We start from the raw sequence: 20,418 nt of genomic DNA, 5'->3' as shown, positions 1-20,418 counted from the left end.
CGGGCGCTGTGATGGGACTTTCCCCTGGGGAAGGGGCGGGGATGGCGCCCGAGGTGCGGAGGCGGCAGTGGCTCCGCTTCCCGTCCCTCCTCCCCCGGCCGGCGGCGCGTGCGAGCGCTGAGAGGACGAAGCGGCGGCGACGCGACGCGTGGGGCCAGGCCAGGCTGAGAGCTACGCGGGGGGACCCCCGAGGAGCCATGCGGGGGACCCCAGCTGCCCTCTTCTGGCCGTGGCCGAAGCTGGCGTTGCTGCCGGTGGTGGGTTTTCTGCTGTGCCGAGGTACGCGTCCCCAGGGTGAGTGGTGGCCGTTCGGTGGCACTTGGCGACGCGCGTGCGCGCTATGGCCCCCAAACTGGGGGAGCGCAGCGCAGGCAGCCGGCGGCGGCGAGGGTGTCGGGGCGGGGGTGGAAGCCTGGGGCAATAACAGGATGTGGCTGGCACAACAGAGAAGATGACTCGTTTTACCCTAAAGCCTGGAGATAGATCGGGGAGCCCAGCACCCCTTTCTGCTATTCAGGGATCCCAGCATGTCCGCGCAATCGGAAGTCCTGGAAAGTGTAGGGGGCTGTGCAATTCAGGGATACAGCGCTCGTCCGGTCTGTGCCAGGCTTCGGCTTCCAGCCCCCAGCCCAGGAAAGTTGGGATGCACAGGGGAAAGGGCCTGAACCCAGCTTGTTTGGGACCCTCTGCCTTCTCCTCCAGGCAGCACTGGGCCACTGCAGTGTTATGGAGTGGGCCCCTGGGGAGACCTGAACTGTACCTGGGAGCCTCTTGGGGATTTGGGGAGCCCTTCGGTGCTGCACCTCCAAAGCCAGAAATAGTGAGTACTCCTGAGGTGGCTTGGGGAAACTGAGGCACTTGATGTGGCCACCCAAGTTCTAGTTTTTCCTAAGTCCTGCTTCCCCCTTGCCCCCTTTGCTCCCCCACTCCGGTTCCCCTCATTTCTTCCTTGTGCCTCCCTCTTAAACTGCAATAAGAGAGGGATGAACTGTGGCACACCTAGCAGCCTAGCAGGCTGGAGGCTAAGGTAGGAGGACTGCAAGTTCAAAGCCAGCCTGGTCTCTACATCAATAAATTGCACAAACAACAGTATTTCCCTTCAGGATTGATTCCAGGGGTTCAATCACTTAGGGACATGACAAGGAAGAAATGTTTAAGAATATGAACTGAGCTAGGTGCCGATGGCTCACACCTGGAAATCCTAGCTACTCAGAAGGCTGAGATCTGAGGATTGTGGCTCAAAGCCAGCCTGGGCAGGAAAGTCCAGGAGACTTTTTATCACCAATTAACTAGCTGAGAATGGCCCTGTGGCACAAAATGGTGGCGCTCCAACCTTGAGTGGAAAAGCTCAGGGACACCGCCCAGCCAAGGCTGGGGCTTTGAAGCCCGAGAGAGCAGGCTGCAGGTGCGGTTCCAGCATGAGTGTGGGTGGCATGGTTGTCATGTCCTTTGGCCCAGGCCCAGCATCTGTCCCTCCCTTGCATTTGTCCTCACAGCCATTCTAACAGAACCCAGAAGGTGGCAGTGCCAGCTGGGCAGCACTGGGTGACCATTCCCCGGGGACAGCTCACCACGGCTGACAAACTCCTGATCTGGGGGACCCAGGCCGACCAACCTCTTTGGCCCCAAGTCTTCGTGAACCTAGAAACACAAAGTAATGTGCCAGGAAGGTTGGGTGCAGTGGGAAGTGGTCCCGGCAGGTCCCTGCCCCCCGTCCTCAGTGTGCCCTGGTCCACCCTCCTGCAGTGAGACCTGATGCCCCTAATCTCCACCCCGATGTGGTATTTTCGGAGGACCCACCCCTGGAGGCCTTTGTGCAGTGGGCACCACCGCCATGGCCCCCCCACAAGGCTCTGACCTGTCAGTTCCACTACCGAAGTCAGGAGATGAACTGGACCCTGGTGAGTGTCAGCAGCAAACACCCCCGCCCCATCCCTCTTGTCCCAAGCAAGGCTGGGCATGTTCAGCTAACTAATGAGTCTCTTTGTTCATACCTAGCTGGGATCAGCTACTCAGGTAGACGAGATTTGAGGATCATGGGTCAAAGCCAGCCAGGGTAGGAAAGTCTAGAGGACTCTTATCTCCCCTGGACCAGCAAAAAAGCATAAAGTGGAGCTGTGGCTCAAATGTAGAGAGAGCATCAGCTTTGAGCAGGAAAAGTAAAATCTCAGGATACCATCCAGGCCCTGAGTTCAAGCCCTGGGGCACACACACACACACACACACACACACACACACACACACACACACACACACAGAGTTGCCCCAGCCTGACGCCAGTGGCTCAAGCCTGTAATCCTGGCTACTCAGGAGGCTGAGATCTGAGGACCAGGGTTGGAAGGCAGCTTGGGCAAAGAAGTCCTCGTGAGTCCCTTGTCTCCAATTAACCACTCAAAAATAGGAAGTGGAGTTGTGGCTCAGAGTGGTGGAGCACTAGCCTTAAGCAAAAAAAGCAGTTCAGGGGCAAGCAAGGCCTAAACCCTGAGTTCAAGCCCTACAACTGATCCAAAACAAAACAAGTTGCCCATCATCTCTCCCAGCTGGAGCCTGAACTAAAGACCATTCCACCGAGCCCAGTTGAGATTCAAGACCTTGAACCGGCCACCAGCTACAATGTATCTGGGCGCTGCAGAGTGGAGGAAGCAGATCTGTGGGGCCCTTGGAGCCTCGTCCTCTCCTTCCAGACCCCGCCCTCTGGTGAAGCCCCGCCCCAAGACCCACCCTCAACCACGCCAGGCCCCGCCCTCTGATAGCACTCTCCCCGCCCCGCACCCACCCTCCGGTGACGTCACGCCCCGCCCCTCCGGGAAAATCTGGCCGGCCAATCACGGCTCTCTCACTTGTTCCTGCCTCTCCTCCTGCTTGCTAGGGCCCAAGGATGTATGGGTATCTGGGAACTTGTGTGAGCCGAGGGGCGCCCAGGAACCCCTGCTTCTGTGGAAGGTAAACTGGAAAAATCCTAAATAACAATGGTGGAAATCAGACAGTTGCTAGGCACCGCGGTTCTAAGTCAGTCCAGGCAGGAAAGACTGTGAAGCTCTTATTTCCTACTTATATTAATTAATTAATCTATTTATCTGCTTATTGCTGTGCCTGTGATTCTTTTTTTTTTTTTTTTTTTTGCCAATCCTGGGCCTTGGACTCAGGGCCTGAGCACCGTCCCTGGCTTCTTTTTGCTCAGGGCTAGCACTCTGCCACTTGAGCCACAGCGCCACTTCTGGCCATTTTCTATATATGTGGTGCTTGGGAATCGAACCCAGGGCTTCATGTATACGAGGCAAGCACTCTTGCCACTAGGCCATATTCCCAGCCCCCTGTGCCTGTGATTCTACTCAGGGCCTTGTATATTCTAATCATCAACAGCTCTACCACAGAGAAACGTCCCTCCTTTCCATGTATATTTATATTAATGTTATGGAAAGAAAAACAAATGAAGTCAGGTGCTGGTGACTAACACCTCCAATGAATCACCAGAGAACCAGAAGTGGGCTGTGGCTCAAAGTGGTAGAGAGCTAGCCTGGAGTGAAAGAGCTCAGGGACAGCACCTAGGCCCTGAGTTCAAGCCCCATGACTGACCAAAAAAGAGAGAGAAAGAGAGAGAGAGAGAGACCAAGAGTTTTCCCCAAAGTACATATCTGATAAGTGGCAGAACTGATTCCACTGGATTTGCACAGTGATTTCTGGTCCCAATGTTTCCATTTTATGGTATGTACTCTATACTGTTCCTTTACTATACCCACATGAAACACGTAGCTCACATAACCCGTGTGTACACACGTTTGAAAATGTGTATGACAGTGTTCTAATTATTATTATTATTATTATTATTTGTCAGTTGTGAGGCTTGAACCCAGGGCCTGGACACTGTTCCTGAGCTTTTTTGCTCAAGGCTAGCACTCTACCACTTGAGCCATGGCACCACTTCCAGTTTTCTGGTGGTTCATTGGAGATAAAAGCCTCATGTACTTTCCTGCCCAAGACTGGCTTTGAACTGCAGTCTTCAGATCTCAGCTTCCTGAGTAGCCAGGATTACAGGCGTGAGCCATGGATGCTTGGATTCGTGTTTTAGTTGTAACATTACGTAGAAAATGAAGAGGAAATAAGATTTGCTACTTACTGGCAAAGGATTCAATTTCCAGGATACCATAGAGTAAGAAATCTGTATCCACCCAATAACATGGCTTCAAACTCATATAGCAAAACATCCACATCACTTCTGGAGAAAGCTCTGAATCCATAAACATAAAAGAAAAAAGAAAAAAGAAGTCGGGCTGGGAATGTGGCCTAGTGTTAGAGTGCTCACCTCGCATGCATGAAGCCCTGGGTTCAATTCCTCAGCACCACCACATATATAGAAAACGGCCAGAAGTGGCGCTGTGGCTCAAGTGTCAGAGTGCTAGCCTTGAGCAAAAAGAAGCCAGGGACAGTGCTCAGACCCCGAGTTCAAGCCCCAGGACTGGCAAAAAAAAAAAAAAAAAAAATTTCATGAAATTCTTACTTCCAGTGAACTACCAAAAAAAAAAAAAAGAAAAAGAAAAAGAAAAAGAAACAGAAATGGAGCTATGACCTAGTGGTAGAGCAAAAAATTAAAAAATTTCAAAAGCTCAGGTTCAGCACTCAGGCCCAGAGTCCAAGCCCCACAACTGGCCATAAACGCCTATGGAGGCAGATGTCCCGTTGATGTCCGGTACACAGAGGAGACATTAACCCTTTCCTTCTCTCCTTGGTCAGGCCTCTGGCCTGTGTGCAGAGGTGAGCTACACAGTCTGGTTCTGGCTGGGAAAGAAGAATGTGAGTCAGGAAGGCGTTTCCTGTTGTAAGCTCCCTGTCCCTACCTGGGCAGAGTGGGCATCGGTGGCTGCTGCCAATGCCATTCCCTGGGCACCGCTCACCAATCTCTCTCTGCTCTGCTTGGGTAAGTAAGAGACTATAGCCAGGTGCTGGTAGCTCATGCCTGCGTCCTCAGCTACTCAGGGAAGCTGAGATATGAGGATTGAAGTGCAAAACCAGCCCAGGCAGGAAAGCCCATGAGACTCCAATGACAACACACACACACACACACACACACACACACACACACACACACAGAGGCACCGGTGGCTTACGCCTCTAATCCTAGCTACTCAGGGAGGCTAAAATCTGAGGATCATGGTTCAAAACCAGCCTGGGAAGGAAAGTCCATGAGATTCTTATCTCCAAATAACCAGCAGAAAATTGGAAGTGGTGCTGTGGCCCAAGGGGTAGAGTGCTAGCCTTGAGCATGAAAGCTCAAGGACAGTGCGCAGGCTCTGCGTTCAAGCCCCAGGACTGGCACACACACACACACACACACGCGCGCGCGTGCGTGTGAGCTTGCTCTGCACAGGAGGGGGAGGTGGGCACTTCCTCAGTGGACAGCTGAGACTCTTCCCTCCCACCCTGTAGCTCCAGAATCTGCCCCTCGTGGCGTGAAGGTCAGGGGCATTGCCAGGGGCACGGAGCTCCTCGTGACCTGGGAGCCAGGAATTGGGGAGGCATCAGAGTTTGTGGTGGACTGGTCTCCAGACGGTGACCCACAGGAGAACCTCAGCTGGATCCGTCTGTCTCCGGATAGCTTCCGCGCTGTACTGCCAGGTCAGATCCCAGTACCTCCTGGTGGGCGGTAGTCTGCCCTCCATTGCTATAACAAAACACATGGGGCCGGGTACTTAGAAAAAAAAAGAGGCTTGTTCTGTTCATGGTTTTGGAGGCACAAGCCCCTGATGCTGGTGTCTGCTGGCTCTATTGTGGCTGATGGGGCCACGGTGGAACCCCTGGGCAGAGGGACTAATCATGGGGTGCTGCAGGAAGTCACACTTTGGCTTCAAGCCGGGTGCGGGCGGCTACTCCGGAGGCTGAGATCTGAGATGGGAGTTTGAAGCCAGCCCTGCTGGTAGGAAAGTGTATGAGATTTTGCGGGGGGGAAGGAGGGGGTAGTCCTGAGCTTGAACTCAAGACCTGGGCACTGTCCCTGAGCTGCTTTTGCTCAAGGCTAGCACTCTACCACTTGAGCCACAGCACCACTTACAGCCTTTTATACTTATGTGGTGCTGAGGAATCGAACCCAGAGTCTCATGCATGCTAGGCAAGCACTCTACCACTAAGTCACACTCCCAGCCCTGTGAGATTCTTATTTCCATTGAACCACCAAAAAAAAAACAGAAAAAAATGGAGCTATGATCTAGTGGTAGAGCAAAAAATAAAAAAATTTAAAAGCTCAGATTCAACACTCAGGCCTCGAGTTCAAGCCCCAGGCCTGGCACACAAAAAAAGTATTAATGGAATCTTATTTTCTTTCATTTTTTCCTTTCTATCTTGCTTGCTCTCTCGCTCTCATCTGTCTGTTTTGACTTTTTTTTTGTCAGTCGTAAGACTTGAACTCAGGGCCTGGGCGCTGTTCCTGAGCTCTTTTGCTCAAGGCTAGGGCTCTACCATTTGAGCCACGGTGCCACTTCCAGTTTTCTGATGGTTCACTGGGGATAAGAGTATTAGGGACTTTCCTGCCTGGGCTGGCTTTGAACCATGATCCTCAGATCTCAGCCTCCTGAGTAGCTGCGATGACAGGTGTGAGCCGCCAACACCTGGCTGGCTTTGACTTTTGGAGACAGAGTCTTGCTGTATGATCTAGGCTGGCCTGGAATATGGTGTTCTCCTGCCTCTGCCTCCTGAGTGCTGGGCTGCAGGCACAAAGTACCAGGCTCAGCTGGAACCTAGTCCTTAACACATCTTCCTTCCCTGTCTCATTTCTTAGCTGTATTGCTCTTTTTAGGGGTCGCCTCCAACCTCCAGATAAATGACTTATATACCCCAAGCCTTGTCCCCTCTGGGGACAGGTGTGCAGAAGTAATCAAGGGCACAGCGGGGCAGTTGTGATACAAGGTTTCCCACTTCCTCACCATGCAGGAAATTTCGAAGGAGGCGTCCCCTACCAGATCAGGGTCACAGCCATCTCTCCAGAGGGCTTGGCCCCAGCCCCTGCAGTCTGGGGGTTCAGAGAGGAACTAGGTGAGAAGGGTTTGGAGGGGCTGGGGGGGGGGAGAGATGGGTGTCCTCGAACTCAGCTGGGATCTGACTGACTGAGCTCTTCCTCCCAGCACCACTAGTGGGCCCAGCACTTTGGCGACTCAGAGATGACCCCCCAGAGATTCCTGCGGTAGCGTGGGGAGAGGTCCCGAGACCCCTGCTCCGGGGCCGCCTCACCCATTATACCTTGTGTGTGCAGGGCGGGACAAGCACCCCCAGCACCTACTGCATGAATGGTGAGCACCGCCCAGCCCACCTGCTGACCCCACCGCCCAGCCCAATGCTCACCCCACCGCTGCCCCCAACTGCTGACCCCACCGCTCAGCCCACATGCTGACCCCACCGCTGGCCCCACCCACTGACCCCTCCCATTGATCCTACCCACTGGCCCCACCGCCCAGCCCACCCACTGATCCCACCACTGACCCCCACCGCTGGCCCCACCTGCTGACCCTCTGCCTCCCTCAGGCCCCACCACATGTCCACAATGTCTCTCTGGGCTGTGAGGGGGATGGACTCACATTGGGCCATTCAAAATGAAGACAGAGCTGAGCCCAGCTTCAGTGGCTCAGGCCTGTAATCCCAGCTCCTCAGGAGGCTGAGACCTGAGTAGTGAGGCTTGAAGCCAGCTCTGGCAGGATAACCTGTGAGACTTTTATCTCCAATTAAACCACAGAAAAAGCCAGAAGTAGCACTCTGGCTCAAGTGGTAAAGAGCTAGCCTTGAGCAAAAGGAGCTAAGAGACTGTCCAGGTCCAGGGTTTCAAGCCCCAGGACTGGCAAAAAAAAAAAAAAAAAAAAAGATGCCCGTCATATTTTATTAAGTGAAAAACATAAACTTTGGGAGCTGGTAAAAATAGTCCAGAACTTAGTAAAAGTCAGCAACTACTCCAGAGGTAGTATGCCTGTCGGTCTACATGGATTGTGCAATTACCTTGGATCCTTCTTTCCTTCCTTCCTCCCTCCCTCCCTCCCTTCCTTCCTTCCTTTTTCCCTCCCTTCCTCCCTTCCTTTCTCTTTCTCACTCTTCTTTCTTTGTCCGTGTGTGTGTGTGTGTGTGTGTGTGTGTGTGTGTGTGTGTTGGACATTGAACTCCAGACCATGAGTTCTTGCTTGGCTTTATTGCTCAAGGGTGGTACTCTACCATCTGAGCCAGATAAAGAGTCTCTCTGGGATTTTTCTGCCAGGCTGCCTTCAAGCTTTGATCTTCAGCTCTCAACCTCTTGAATAGGTAGAATTACTGCAGTAGGCATATAGTGACATTAAAAAAATAATTTATGTGTAGAGTAAAAGTTTAGTTTACACCGGAGGATAAGAGAAAGAAATTATAAGCCAGGAGCTGGAAGCTAATTTTCCAATGGGAAGGGACAGGATCCATAGATATAAACAAAGCAGCTATCTCAGGGACCCATAGATGGGGTAGAGAGGGTATGTAGCCAGAGAGGTGGGTGGTGCTGGGGTAGACTCTGAGATACGGGGTCCTTGGGGACAGCCTCACTGAGGAGGCCACACTGCAAGTAAGGCCTGGAAATAATGAGGACTGAACTATGGGAATATCAGGGGAGAGCTTCAGACAGAGGCAGGAGTAGGTCCAAAGGCCCTGTGGCAGCATCTCACCACTTTCCCCACCTCTCTGCTTGTGTCCTTCAGTGAGCAGCAGCACCCAGACTACCACTCTTCCTGACCTTCCCTGGGGTCCCTGCGAGCTGTGGGTGACTGCTTCCACCAAGGGGGGACAGGGCCCACCTGGGCCCAGTCTCCGCCTTCACCTGCCAGGTAGAGAGGCTGGGGACTTCTGGCTCCATTGGACTTGTGACTTGCAGGGCTGCATTATTTTGGAGAGTAGAGGCCAGGGCCTCCAGCATGCTTAGCACTATCTCCCTGCCTTCCCGGAATTTTCTTTCTGCTAAATGCTGCCAGGTTTTGTGTACCAATATGTCTCACACAGCCTCACACCATCCGTGCCCTTGACCTTCCCCGGTGAGACTGCTCTATAGCAAGCCCCGCCCTGCCCCGCCCCAAGATTTACCCACACTTAGCCCCCCCATAAGCCACGCCCCTCCATGTGATCCCATCACCCTCAGTCCCGCCCACCCACAGGCCACGCCATCCAGATTGCCTCACTCTCAGTCCCACCCTTTCCCCAGACTCTCCACCCTTAGCGCCACCCACTTACAAACCACGCCCCTTCCAAGTCCTCCTTACAAAACCCACCCCACTCCAAGATTCATCATATTTAGCCCCTCCCACCACAAGCCACGCCCCTCCAAGGGACATCTTTCCCTTGGGCCACACCCCCATAAAGCCCAGTCCAAGATGATCACACTCGTAGTCCCTCCTGCTACAAAACCACGCCCCTTATGTGATTCCTTGCCGTGGCCACACCCCTCACAAGGATTCCCTTTACAAGCCCCGCCCCTTCTCAAAGTTACTCCGCCTACTCACCAGCCCCACCCTGTCCCAAGATTCCTCCCTCTCCCACCCAACTCTTCCCCCCCCAGAAGTCACAACCTAGCCCCGCCCACCCAAAGCCCCGCCCCACTCCACCATTCCCTGACTAGCCTCACTCACTGGCAAGCCACTTCCCCCAGGAGCTGCCCCCTCCCTCCCTTTCTGGCGTCCAGCCCTCCCTCCTCTCGCCCCCCCACACCAGATAACACCCTGAAGTGGAGGGTTCTGCCCAGCGTCCTCTCCCTGTGGGTTTTGCTCCTGCTTGGCTGTGGCCTGAGCCTGGCTGCCTCTAGAAGGTGAGGCTGTCCATCTGTCTGCCTGGGCCTGTGTGCGGGTTGCGGGTGGGCCCACGGTGGGCATGGGGGGGGGGGTGGCCTGGGGCCCCGGGATGGTCCCTGACTCTCCCTGCCCAGCAGGTGTCTCCACCTGCGACACAAGGTGTTGCCCCGCTGGGTCTGGGAGAAGGTTCCAGATCCTGCCAACAGCCATTCTGGCCAAGACCACATCAAGGTAAGCAGGAAGGCGGGCTGTGGGAGTCTTCTGGGGAAGGGGGGAGACATGGGGACCCTGGGGAGGGAACGGGGGTGGCAGGGTTGCAGCAGCTCTCCCTCCAGGAGGTGTTCCAGTCCCAGCCTCCCCAGGACCTGCCCATCCTGGAGGTGGAAGAGATGGAGCCCCCACCAGTCAGCAGGCCCCCCCAGGCCTCCACTCCGCTTCACTCGGGATACGAGAAGCACTTCCTGCCTACGCCTGAGGAGCTGGGCCTTCTGAGGACCACCAGGGTCCAGGTGTCGGCCTGAGCCTACAGTTGGGGGCCTGCAGGTTCCCTGGGTGCCGGACAGGCAGCATCCCGCCTCCCTTGCAGCTATGCCCTGAACGGAGGTCTCCACAAAGTGGTGAAGTGGTGGGGGGGCGGAGGTGGGGGCGGGGGTCCTAAGACACCAGGTGGAGACCCTCCACACTCTTCCTATGTAGGGATCCCAGGGGCCAGGCCGGAAATGGGAACGAGTCTGAATCACCAGTGAACCAGGACCAGAGCCAGAGCCTGAGTTCCTGAGGGACCCCTCCCCCACCTGTAGAGCAGAGCCAGAATAAACGTTTGTGTTTCTGTAGCTTTTGTAACTTGCTGTCTTTTTGTTACAGCAGTGGGGTCGATACAATGATGCTTTCCCTGACTCCCAACACTGGGCTTAGACATGGCATTTTGCGGGTGCCTGGCTTTGGCTTTTGAGACAGCATCTCACTCACTTTTCCAAGGCTGACTTGGAACCTGTCTTCCTTCCACCTCTTGAGTAGCTGAGATGACAGGCCTTCACCACCACACCTGGCAGACTTCAGCTCTCAGTTTCCCAGCAGACTGGGCAATTCTGGACACAGTTTCAAGCTGTTGGGTGCTTTAACATTTTATTTTCAAGTATAAAGACGTGGTTGCGGGAGGGAGCCAGGCCACAGGCAGTGGGCAGGGGGTGGGGGAAGTGGGCAGCCTGGGTTCCGGGCGGCGAGGTAGCTGAGTGCGTGGGGCAGTGTGGGCTCACATCACGGCACAACACTGACACGTCTTTTGCTTGGGGCTGTTTGCCTTTTCACCCTCAGTGGGCACGGTGGGCACTGGCTGCTGGGCAGGGGCATAGGTGGGTGCGGGGTGGGCGCTGGGATTGGCGCTGGGCCCCTCCCGCTGGAGCAGAGGCTGGCTCTCGGTGGGCAGCTGGGGGGCCAGGGCCTCCACCAGGAGAGGGGCAGCATCCCCTTGAGGGCCTTCAGACTTCCCCAGTTCCTCCTCCGGGAAGCCCTCTGACCCAACCCCGGGCCGCAGTCCTGGCTCCTCTGGCATCATCTCCAGCTGGGTGCTCGCCTCCTCCGGCTGGACACTCCCCTCCTCCTCCGGCTGGACACTCCCCTCCTCCTCCGGCTGGACACTCCCCTCCTCCTCCGGCTGGGTACTCCCCTCCTCCTCCGGCTGGGCACTCCCCTCCTCCTCCGGCTGGACACTCCCCTCCTCCTCTGGCTGGGCACTCCCCTCTTCCTCCGGCTGGACACTCCCCTCCTCCTCCGGCTGGGCGCTAGCCTCTTCTGCCCAAGGCGCAGCTCTCTCCCCCAACTCTCCTGAACTGGGCTCTTCCCCCACCTCTGTGGTCTTCTCTCCAGACAAGGGCACCTCACTACCTTGGCTCTCCCCATCTGGGGGGTCCTCACCTTTTCTCTCCCCATCTGTGGGGCCCTCGCTACCTTGGCTCTCCCCATCTGGGGGGCCCTCACTTTTCCTCTCCCCATCCAGAGATTCTTTGCCTCCTTTCCTCTCCCCATCCAGGGAACCCTCACCTCTTTTCTCTTCGGCCACCAGGGGCCCCTCTGCTTCCTCCTCTACCCCTGCCCTCCCCTTGCCTGGTTCCTGCTCCGCCTGCAAATGGCCCTCGCCTGCTGGCCTGGCTCCGTCCACTGCTGCTGGCCCCTCGCCTCCTTCCCCTTCCACTCTGTCTTCCTCGCTTCCCCTCTGCCCTGGCTCCATGACCGCCCTCCCTTCCCTCTCCCCTTCCAGCCCAGGCTCTGCCTTACCTCCTGCCTCCTCCACTCCTGCTGCCTCCTCTGCTCTTCTCCCCTCCGCCTCCCAGGCCTCCAGGCCTCCCCCTGCACCTGGCAGGGCCGTGGGCCCCTCCAGTCCCTCCATGATCAGCTCCCAGTCCTCACCCAGGGTCAGCCTCTCCACCCAGATGAACGACCCTGCCTCTCCTGCAGGGTCCCCAGGCCCAGGCCCCCCAGGGCTGCCCCCAGGCACACCTGCCACGTCTCTGCACTCGGTGGTCTCTATACCTGTGGCCTCCACATCGCGGCCTCCCAAGCCCTCCCAGACCACCTCCACCACAGCGCTGTCCTCCCTCACCCAGGCAGGGAGCAGAGGGCTGCCGGCTGCCTGCCTGTCCCCGATGGCCTCCAGCACCGCCTCCTCCACCTTGGCCTCCAGCTCACAGCCCGTGGGCGCCCTGGCACTGTCCTCCGTGGGCCTCAGCCCCGCCCACACCACCTCCACCATGTCCCCTCTTTTGGCATCCGCCCAGGGACCCAGCTCCTGCTCCTGAGCTGTGCTGGGCCCACAGTAAGGGCCATTGGATTCTGAGGACCCCTCTGTCCCGGGGGCCGGCCTCGGGGAGGGTTGAGCCTCAGGGGCTTCTTCTCTGGGCTCTGGGGGGGACCGGGGGGACATGGCCACCAGCCTAGCTGGCAGAGATGCCCTCTTATCCAGATCTGTGTGGCCTAGGCATGTGAAGAGAGGAGAGGAGAGAAGGGCAAGTTGCGGAGGCAATCGTCACTCTCCCTCTTCTGTCCCCACACATTCTGGGGGTAACGCGACCCCTCTCCACCCGCCTAGGGGCTCCAGCACCCACCTGCAGGGCTGGCTTCTACAGCAGGGTGGGAGAGAGGACGGTGGCCCTGCAAAGGCGGCAGCGTTGTCAGGTGGCATCGCCTCCAGCCTGGATGCCAGCGGCCTGCTCACAGGCCCTCCATGGCGCCCCATGCCCCCAGAGCTGTGCCCCGCCCTGCACCTCCACCTGCTACCCTGTAATCCTGGTATGTGCGTGGGTGACACTGTGGCCAGCCACAGAGGTTACAGAAGGCAAGGGGCATTTACTGTTGTGTTGTGGCTTTCCGTGTTATATTGTGTTGGAGGCAGTGTCTCACTGTGCAGCCCAGATGGCCTCAAACTCTCCATTCTCCTACCTCAGCCTCCTGAGAGCTGGGATTACTGGCAGGTATTACAATACCCGGTGAGCCAGAGACTCAAAACTTGCTAGCAGCTTCCATTCCAGTCAGGGAGGAAGATAATAAACACAATCATAGATAAATATAGAATGTCAGGAACGGGGAGTACATAGAGGGGCAAAGGGGGAGAAGGAGATGACCAGGTGTCTCTTCAAATACAAGATGGGGTCTGGGTGCTGGTGGCTCAGGCCTGTAATCCTATTTGCTCAGGAGGTAGAGATCTGAGGATCTCCATTCAAAGCCAGCCCAGGCAGGAAAAATCCATGAGTCTCTTATCTCCAATTAACTACCAAAAAGTTAGAAGTGGAGCTGTGAATCAAGTGGTAGAGCACCAGCCTTGAGCAAAAAAAGCTTAGGGACAACGCCTGGGCCCTGAGTTCAAGACCCAGGCATGGTGTGCACATGTGTGCACATGGGTGTGCACACATACCCACATGAGAGGCAGCAAGAAGATGGGCACAAAGAGGGGAGCTGGAGTTAGCCACGAGGGGGCCTAAGCCAAGCCTCAGAGGGCCCCAGAGGTCCTCAGTTTTCTGACTTTCCTGCCTTCAAGGCCCAATGCTAGAAACATTCCATCACATTTTCTGACTACATTCCTTAACCAGGCTGTAATAGCAACCATAAACCAAAAGTTCCTTCAAGAGCTGGAAGTATGATTCAAGTGGTAGGGGGCGTGGCTCTGAAGTAGGGGGCATGGCTGGAGTAGCTCAAGATAACCGGGGACCGGCTCACGATAACAAATGTGAGATCTTGAGCTCAAACAACAGTACAACCAAGAAGGGAGAGAGGAAGGGAGGGAGGGAGGGAAGGAAAGTTAGGAAAGAAATAAAGGAAGAAAGGGAAGAAAAAAAAAGAAAAGAGAAGAGGAAAGGAACAAAAGGGACCAAGTAAAAACTTCTGTTCAAAGTTCCTTCATAATCATGGCATGATAGTGTATGCCTGTAATCCCAGCACTTGAGGGAACCCAGCAAATAGAGGTCAAGTTTGAGGCCAATGTAGACTACATAGTGATACTCTACCTCAACAAAACCAAATGAAGCTTGGGTGTCAGTGGCTCACACCTAAATCCTAGCTACAGAGGAGGCTAAGATCTGAAGATCACGGTTCAAAGCTAGCCTGTAGCAGGGAAATTTGTGAGACTTGTCTCCAATTAATCATCCCCCTCCCCCCCAAAAAGCCACAAGTGGAGCTGTGGCTCAGGTGGTAGAGCACCACCAGCCTTGAGCAAACGAAGCTCTAAGGCACTGACCCGGCCCTGAGTTGAAGCTTCAGTTCCAAGACACACACAAATATAAAACTAAATCAAATAAATTGGGGCTGGGAATGTGGCTTGGTGGTAGAGCACTTGCCTTGTATGCATGAAGCCCTGATTTCAATTCCTCCATGCCACATACACAGCAAAAGCCGGAAGTGCGCTGTGGCTCAAGTGGTAGAGCGCTAGCCTTGAGCAAAAAAGCTCAGAGACAGCCCCAGGCCCTGAGTTCAAGCCCCAGGACTGGCAAAAAAAAATGTATATGAATCCAAGTCCCTTTCCTCCTGCCCGTGGCGTGCACTCTGACCCCCTTCCGCCCCCATCCTCAGCCCGGAGACCCCGAGGCACCCTCACCTGTCTGCGCCACGCGGGCCTCCCCGCGGGTTTGTGCTGAGCACCCGTGGACGCGCTCTGCAGCAGCTGCAGCTGGGACTGCAGCCTGGGGAAGGAAAAAAGGCTTGTGGGGGCTGCTGAAAGACCCCCTCTTCCTGAGCGCCCTCGAGGTCTTGCAGGACAGGGGCGAGGCTGGAAAGTGGGGCTCCTCCCCCCCAACACTCACGTGAACAAGCTGTCTTCCAGGTTGCGGATGCGCGTTTGAGCCTGAACCTCGGGGGACGGGGCGTCCTTGGAAGTGGGGTCCTCCAGCGCCTCTGCTGCCCCATCCATGAGCCACCGCTCCCGGAGGGACTTCCTCTGGGGGTGGGGAGGGAGCCCCGAGTGGGCGCGCAGCTCGGATCCCCTGTTCCGCGTAGCCCCCCTCCGCCACTGGGCAGCTGGGACAGGGTTCGGACACGTGGTTCTCCATAGGGCCCCCCCCCCGCAGGACGGAGCGGAGCGCCGGGGCGCCGAAGGGTTCCACACCCCCTTTGCACCCCCTTCCAAAATGACACACCAGAGGGAGAGCGGTACATCTCTCCCCATCCTCCTCATCCCAACTTCCCCACACTGGGACCGAGACCCCCCCCTCCCCGTACCCTACTCCTCCCGCCCTGCCCCGCCTCTCCCAGACTGAGGAGGGAAGACCCCCCCCCCCGGCAAGGGGAACCAGCGCTGTCGGCACCGGGGCTCACACCGAACCCCGTCCCGGGCCAGCCCCAACCCCGGCCCCGACCCCGACCCCGACCCCGACCCCAACCCCGGCCCGCGGTCTGCACCTTGAGCCGCTGCGCACGGAGCCGCTCCTCTTCCAGCTCCCGGTGCGCCGCGCGGATGTCCTCCTGCAGCCGCCGCTTCTCCTGCGCATACGGCCGCGCTGCCCGGGCTGGGGACCCCTGGGGACCCTGCCGCCCGCCGCCCGCCGCTCGCTCCACGGGACTCCCCGGGGCTCCCGGGCGTCTAGCCCGGCGGGGGGGGGGGAGGGGCGCGCGCTGACTCAGCACCGGGAGGGGCGGGGTGGAGGGGCGGGGCCGGCCACGCCCGGGATGCTGCGACGGGCGCCTATACCCAATGGGGGTTGGGGGATGCCGAGGGGCGTGGCATGGGCGTGGTCCCGTGTGAAGGACGCGGTCTGCCTAGTGGGCGGAGCTGGTAGGTGGGCTGGGCCAATCGGAGTGCGAGCTATGATGATTGGGGCGGGGCCTACAGGAGGGGCGGGGCCTCCGCGAGGGGCTGGATTCAAGCTATCCGGATGCAGAATGGAAGGGGGGGGGTGTGTCTCGAAATGGGGGTGAAGATATGAAGGTCCAAAGAGACGGGTGCAGAAGTGGAGACCAGAGAGATTGGCATAAATTGGGGTTCAAGGACACAGTGTGCGGTGGCGGATCCAGAACGATGGGGGACCAAGGTAGAGGGTAGGAGAATAGGGTGAAGCATTGGAGGTGGGGATGCTGATGTAGGACATAAAGGTAAGATTCACAAATGGTATTCTGACACTAAGTTCAGAGATGTTCGGAGTTCAGAGATGGCTGGGTTCGGTGGGGAGATTACAGAGTTGGGGTGCGGAGTTAGGGATGCGGAGATGGAGGCCCTTGCAGAGGTGGTAATCAGAACTGGAGGGTTTCTTAAGGTGTGGAGAGGTTCGGCACAGAAGTGAGCTAGAGTTTGGGTACAGAAAGGGAAGTGGGAACTAGGAGTAGGATTACAGGTACAGAAGGCGCAGGGATGGGGCTGGGAATGTGGCTTAGCAGTAGAGTGCTTGCCTAGCATGAATGAAGCCCTGGGTTCCATTCCTCAGTACCACATACACAGAAAAAGGCATAAGTGGAGCTGTGGCTGAAAGTGGTAGAGTGTTAGCCTTGAGCACAGAGAGGCTCAGGAACAGAGCCCAGGCAACAGAGGAACTGGGGAAGAGGGTGCTGAGGACTTAAGTGGGGGCCCTGGGCATGACCAGACTCAGCACCTCTTCTATCTTCCCAGGAATGCCTTCAGAACCGGGAGACACCAAACCAAAGAAGGAACTTGGGGGAAATTTTGAGCAAAGGGGTAGGGGGTCACTTACGGCAATGACTTCTAGCCGCTGCCTGTAGAGAGAGCTCTCAGCCATAGGCCTGTGGGAAGAGGGGGGATAGCTGCTGAGGTGCTCCCCAGGGACCTCAACTTTCCCCCAGATGACTCCTTGAATGCCCCAGTTTTGGTAGAGAGCACTGCACTGCCACCAAGAGAGCACCCTGGGCTGTGCCTCAATTTCTCCTTTGCACCTGGACAGGAGTCTGAGCAGAGGTCGAGGGTCTTGGGAGGGGAAGCTGAGACCATGACTCATTTCACTAAATCCCTTCTTAGGCTGAGAGCCTGGTGTTCATACTGTCACCAGCTACTCAGGAGGCTGAGGATCAAGGTTCAAAGCTAGACAGGGCTGAAGAGTTTGTGAGTCTCTTATCAACAATGGACCAGCAAGAACTGGAGTTGTGACACAAGTGGTAGAGCACCAGCCTTGAGCACAGTGTCAGGGCCCTGAGCTCAAGCCATAGTACCCCAGCCCATACACACAAACCTCGCCAGGTTCCCACCATGCTTGAAGACATCGAGCCTGCTCCTCATCCTCTCTGAACCCCAGCTCCTTCACAGAATCCCTGAAGTGCCAGGGCACAGGGTGTGGGGAGGAGGGAATCTGAGCTGAGAAATGTCCATTTAGCCATTGCCACGGTAACCGCAGAGTTGCCACGCCCCTTTCTGGAGGCAAGGGTCACTGGGTCACCCAGCCCAGATCTGGACTCTGAGCTTCAACTAGGGGGACTCATGGTTTAAGGTTTAACCTGAGGTCCTCCCCCATTCTTGTCCTCCTGGACCCCCCCCATCTCCCTGCCCATCCTCCCACCCCCCCCAAAAAATTAAGAGTCCAATCAACCTTTTTTAGCTTCCTCTATTTACCTGTCTTTGGGAACACCAGGCCCCACATGGGCCATGGGGACTCCCCGACTTTCCCTGCCCACAGATGGAAGGCAGAAGAACACCTCTATACAGAGAGCCCCAGGTGCTGGCTGGGCTCCTGCCACCTGCCTGCACCCCACCCCTGTGCCTGGCAGGGCTGGCTGTGATTCCAAACCAGGCACCTTCAGCCATTACCCTGCCGGCCACCTATCCTGAGCCTCGGGGTCAAGCAGCAATTTTTGTCCCCATTCCACAGATGGGGGAAACTGAGGCTCCAACATGCTCCTGGAGTCAGGAGAAGACCTTGAGGAGTTCAAGCCATAAGCCATGGTGGGTGGGGAGGGTGGAGTGTTAAGAGCCTTCAATTTCCTGGGCACTGGCAGCTCATACCTGAAAGCCCAGTAAGATCCCTGGAGGCTGAGATCTTGAGGATTGAGGTTTGAAGCCAGCCTGGACAGGAAAGTCTGAGAGGCTTTTATGTCTCCTTAACCAGCAAAAAACTAGACATGGAGGTGTGGCTCAAGTAATAGAGCACCAGCTTTGAGGGGGAAAAAGCTCAGGGACAGTGCCCAGACCCTGAGTTCAAACCCCAGGAGTAGCATAAAAAAAGAAGAAGAAAACAAGATAGCCTCAAACCCTGGCAAAGATTGGAGGCTGACTTCATTTGGGACTGGGGACTGAAGTCACCATTTGTAGGGTGTCTCTAGAAGGTGTAGACCTCTCTTTGGGGAGAGCTGAAGTCTTTCCCCCACACCCGCTGGGTCCCCAAGATGTAATCTTCTTGCCTCTTCCTCTCTGGAGGGAGGTGGGGGGGGGGTTAGATCGGGTTCCCGTTGCTAAGCAACTAGTTTCTTCGGTAGTGAATAATGCATTGGGAGACCCAGAAGGATGAGAACAGAAGTGGGGTCCCCCAGTTAGTAGGAACCCCACTTCTAGAACTTTCTACAATCATTTAGAGCTCTTTTAGTCTCTTGGCTTCTCTGTGCTTTGAAGAAACTAGGGAATGGAACCTAGGTCCTGGGGGTGCTGTACAAGCACTTTGCCCCTGATCTGCACCCCCACACCTTAGGAATTTCACCCCCCACTTACCTTTAAAAAAACACCTCGGGCCAGCTGTGCTATGAAAAGACCTCACAGCACCTCTTGATTCGGGCTACCTCTAGCTAGGCGACTACGCCCCCCCCTTATGGCCATCAGGAATGGAACAGGCTACCCTTTCCTGAAGCTGATCAAGCTCCACATTCCAGGGGGGACCCATCCCAGGGGTGCAGCCTGAGACACCCACCCCCAACTCCTCCACAGCCCCACCCCCAGGCTGGACTTTGGGCTCTTGGCAACCAGTAGAAAATCCCATGGAATGAAGGGGTAATAAGGAGTGCCCTCCCCCCCCCCCATTCTCCCACCCTTCTCTCTAAGGGAAAGAAACATTGAGGAACCTGCAGGGCACCCCACACTCTTCCATTTCCTCTAGTGCCCTTAGGAGAGGCAATATGGGGCTACTGGGTCCCCAAGTGAGGCCAGCACCCCCTCACCCCAGGCCTTTCCAAGCCCTGCCCACCCGACCGCCTGACCCCGGCACTTACATGGGTGTGGCCGGAGCCCATGCCTGGCTCTGCAGAGCCATCTCTGACCCAAAGCCCACTTTGGGGTGTCTCGAATTCAGAACCCACTCTCAGCTTGTCCACACAGGAGGCTGTGACTGGCCGGGTGGGAGGGGGGCGAGGGGCGGCACCGGCAAAGCAGGTCCAGCTGGTTTGGGCCAGGGAGGCCCAGCAGCGGCGGGCGCGGAGGGGGGGCTGGGGGCTGGGGCCGCTCCAGGCGCTATCAGCTGTCCCCATGAATTATTTACCAAGCGCCGCCGGCGCGCTGGCTGCCTCTCAGGACACTGGCTGTCCCTCGAGGTCAGGCACGAGGGGCCCCAGCGGCCGGTGGGTGAACCCCACGCCTCCAGGAAAGGATTGGCCCAGATGTGGAGACCACCCGCCTGTTACCAGGCCACTGGTGAAGGAGGGAGAAAAAGAGAGCCCTAAGTGGATCTAGCCATCTTTGGAGACTTGTTTCCCTTTCTTGGAAATGACAGAGTCTTGAGCTCCAGCTATCCAGGAGATGAAAATGGGAGGTGTGACTCCCATCTCCACAAACAAGCGAGACATGGTGATGTCTTCCTGGAAAGCAAAATCCTGTGAGGCAAAGGCAGAAAGATCAAGGTCCCAGTGGAACCAGACCAAAAGCATATGATCCTGTCTGAAACATACAAAGCAAAAAGGACTGAGGGTGTGACCCCAGCAGTAGAATACATGTCCAGAAAGCTCAAGGCTCTGAGTTCAAATCCCAGTGCTGCCAAAATTAAAAGAGACAGGAATTGGGAGAATCCATTGCCTAACTGTAGAGTTCCAGGACCCACTTCCATGCTCCTACGGTTAGGGAGGTAGAGCCTTGGTAAGACAGAGAATTTCTCTGCAGATTGCAAGGATTTCTGTTCTTGGTTTGTTCCTTTCCTTGTTTCCATTTCTTTGGTGTTTTGTTGTTATTGTGTTTGTTTTTTTTCTCTGTGTGCCAGTGTTGTGGCCTGAACTCAAACCTTTATGATCTTGACTGGCTTTTCCAGTCAAG

At 56.3% G+C, this 20,418-nt stretch overlaps 2 protein-coding genes across 4 annotated transcripts; one reads left to right on the top strand and one right to left on the bottom strand.

The window, feature by feature from the left end:
- Positions 1–43: 43 nt before the first annotated feature.
- Positions 44–10,399, top strand: Il27ra (interleukin 27 receptor subunit alpha). Of its 3 annotated transcripts, none has more exons than XM_048342375.1 (14): positions 44–294; positions 703–820; positions 1,497–1,654; positions 1,747–1,901; positions 2,541–2,697; positions 2,870–2,943; positions 4,732–4,915; positions 5,425–5,613; positions 6,922–7,023; positions 7,113–7,277; positions 8,691–8,816; positions 9,694–9,787; positions 9,908–10,001; positions 10,133–10,399. In XM_048342375.1, exons 1-14 carry the CDS (start codon positions 198–200, stop codon positions 10,289–10,291), a joined length of 1,872 nt encoding a protein of 623 aa, XP_048198332.1. In that variant the 5' UTR covers positions 44–197; the 3' UTR covers positions 10,292–10,399. The 3 variants fall into 3 exon arrangements, with proteins under 3 accessions (XP_048198332.1, XP_048198331.1, XP_048198333.1); XM_048342374.1 differs by having other exon boundaries at positions 60–294; positions 10,106–10,399; XM_048342376.1 differs by lacking the exons at positions 6,922–7,023; positions 7,113–7,277 and having other exon boundaries at positions 65–294; positions 10,106–10,399.
- Positions 10,400–10,878: 479 nt separating this feature from the next.
- Palm3 (paralemmin 3) lies at positions 10,879–20,376 on the bottom strand. The gene is made up of 9 exons (XM_048340670.1): positions 19,389–20,376; positions 16,937–16,985; positions 15,654–15,734; positions 15,059–15,192; positions 14,854–14,938; positions 12,872–12,917; positions 12,052–12,740; positions 11,491–11,889; positions 10,879–11,322 (listed from the first exon to the last, which is right to left on the bottom strand). The coding sequence occupies exons 1-9, from the start codon at positions 19,427–19,429 to the stop codon at positions 11,023–11,025; spliced, it is 1,824 nt and encodes a 607-aa protein (XP_048196627.1). The 5' UTR covers positions 19,430–20,376; the 3' UTR covers positions 10,879–11,022.
- Between the last annotated feature and the right edge of the window lie 42 nt (positions 20,377–20,418).

This window comes from Perognathus longimembris, chromosome 3, assembly GCF_023159225.1.
Source record: "Perognathus longimembris pacificus isolate PPM17 chromosome 3, ASM2315922v1, whole genome shotgun sequence".
In the NCBI taxonomy this organism is placed as follows: domain Eukaryota; kingdom Metazoa; phylum Chordata; class Mammalia; order Rodentia; family Heteromyidae; genus Perognathus; species Perognathus longimembris.
The sequence above is the reverse complement of the archived record's forward strand: the minus strand, read 5'-3'. Positions and strand labels throughout refer to the sequence as shown.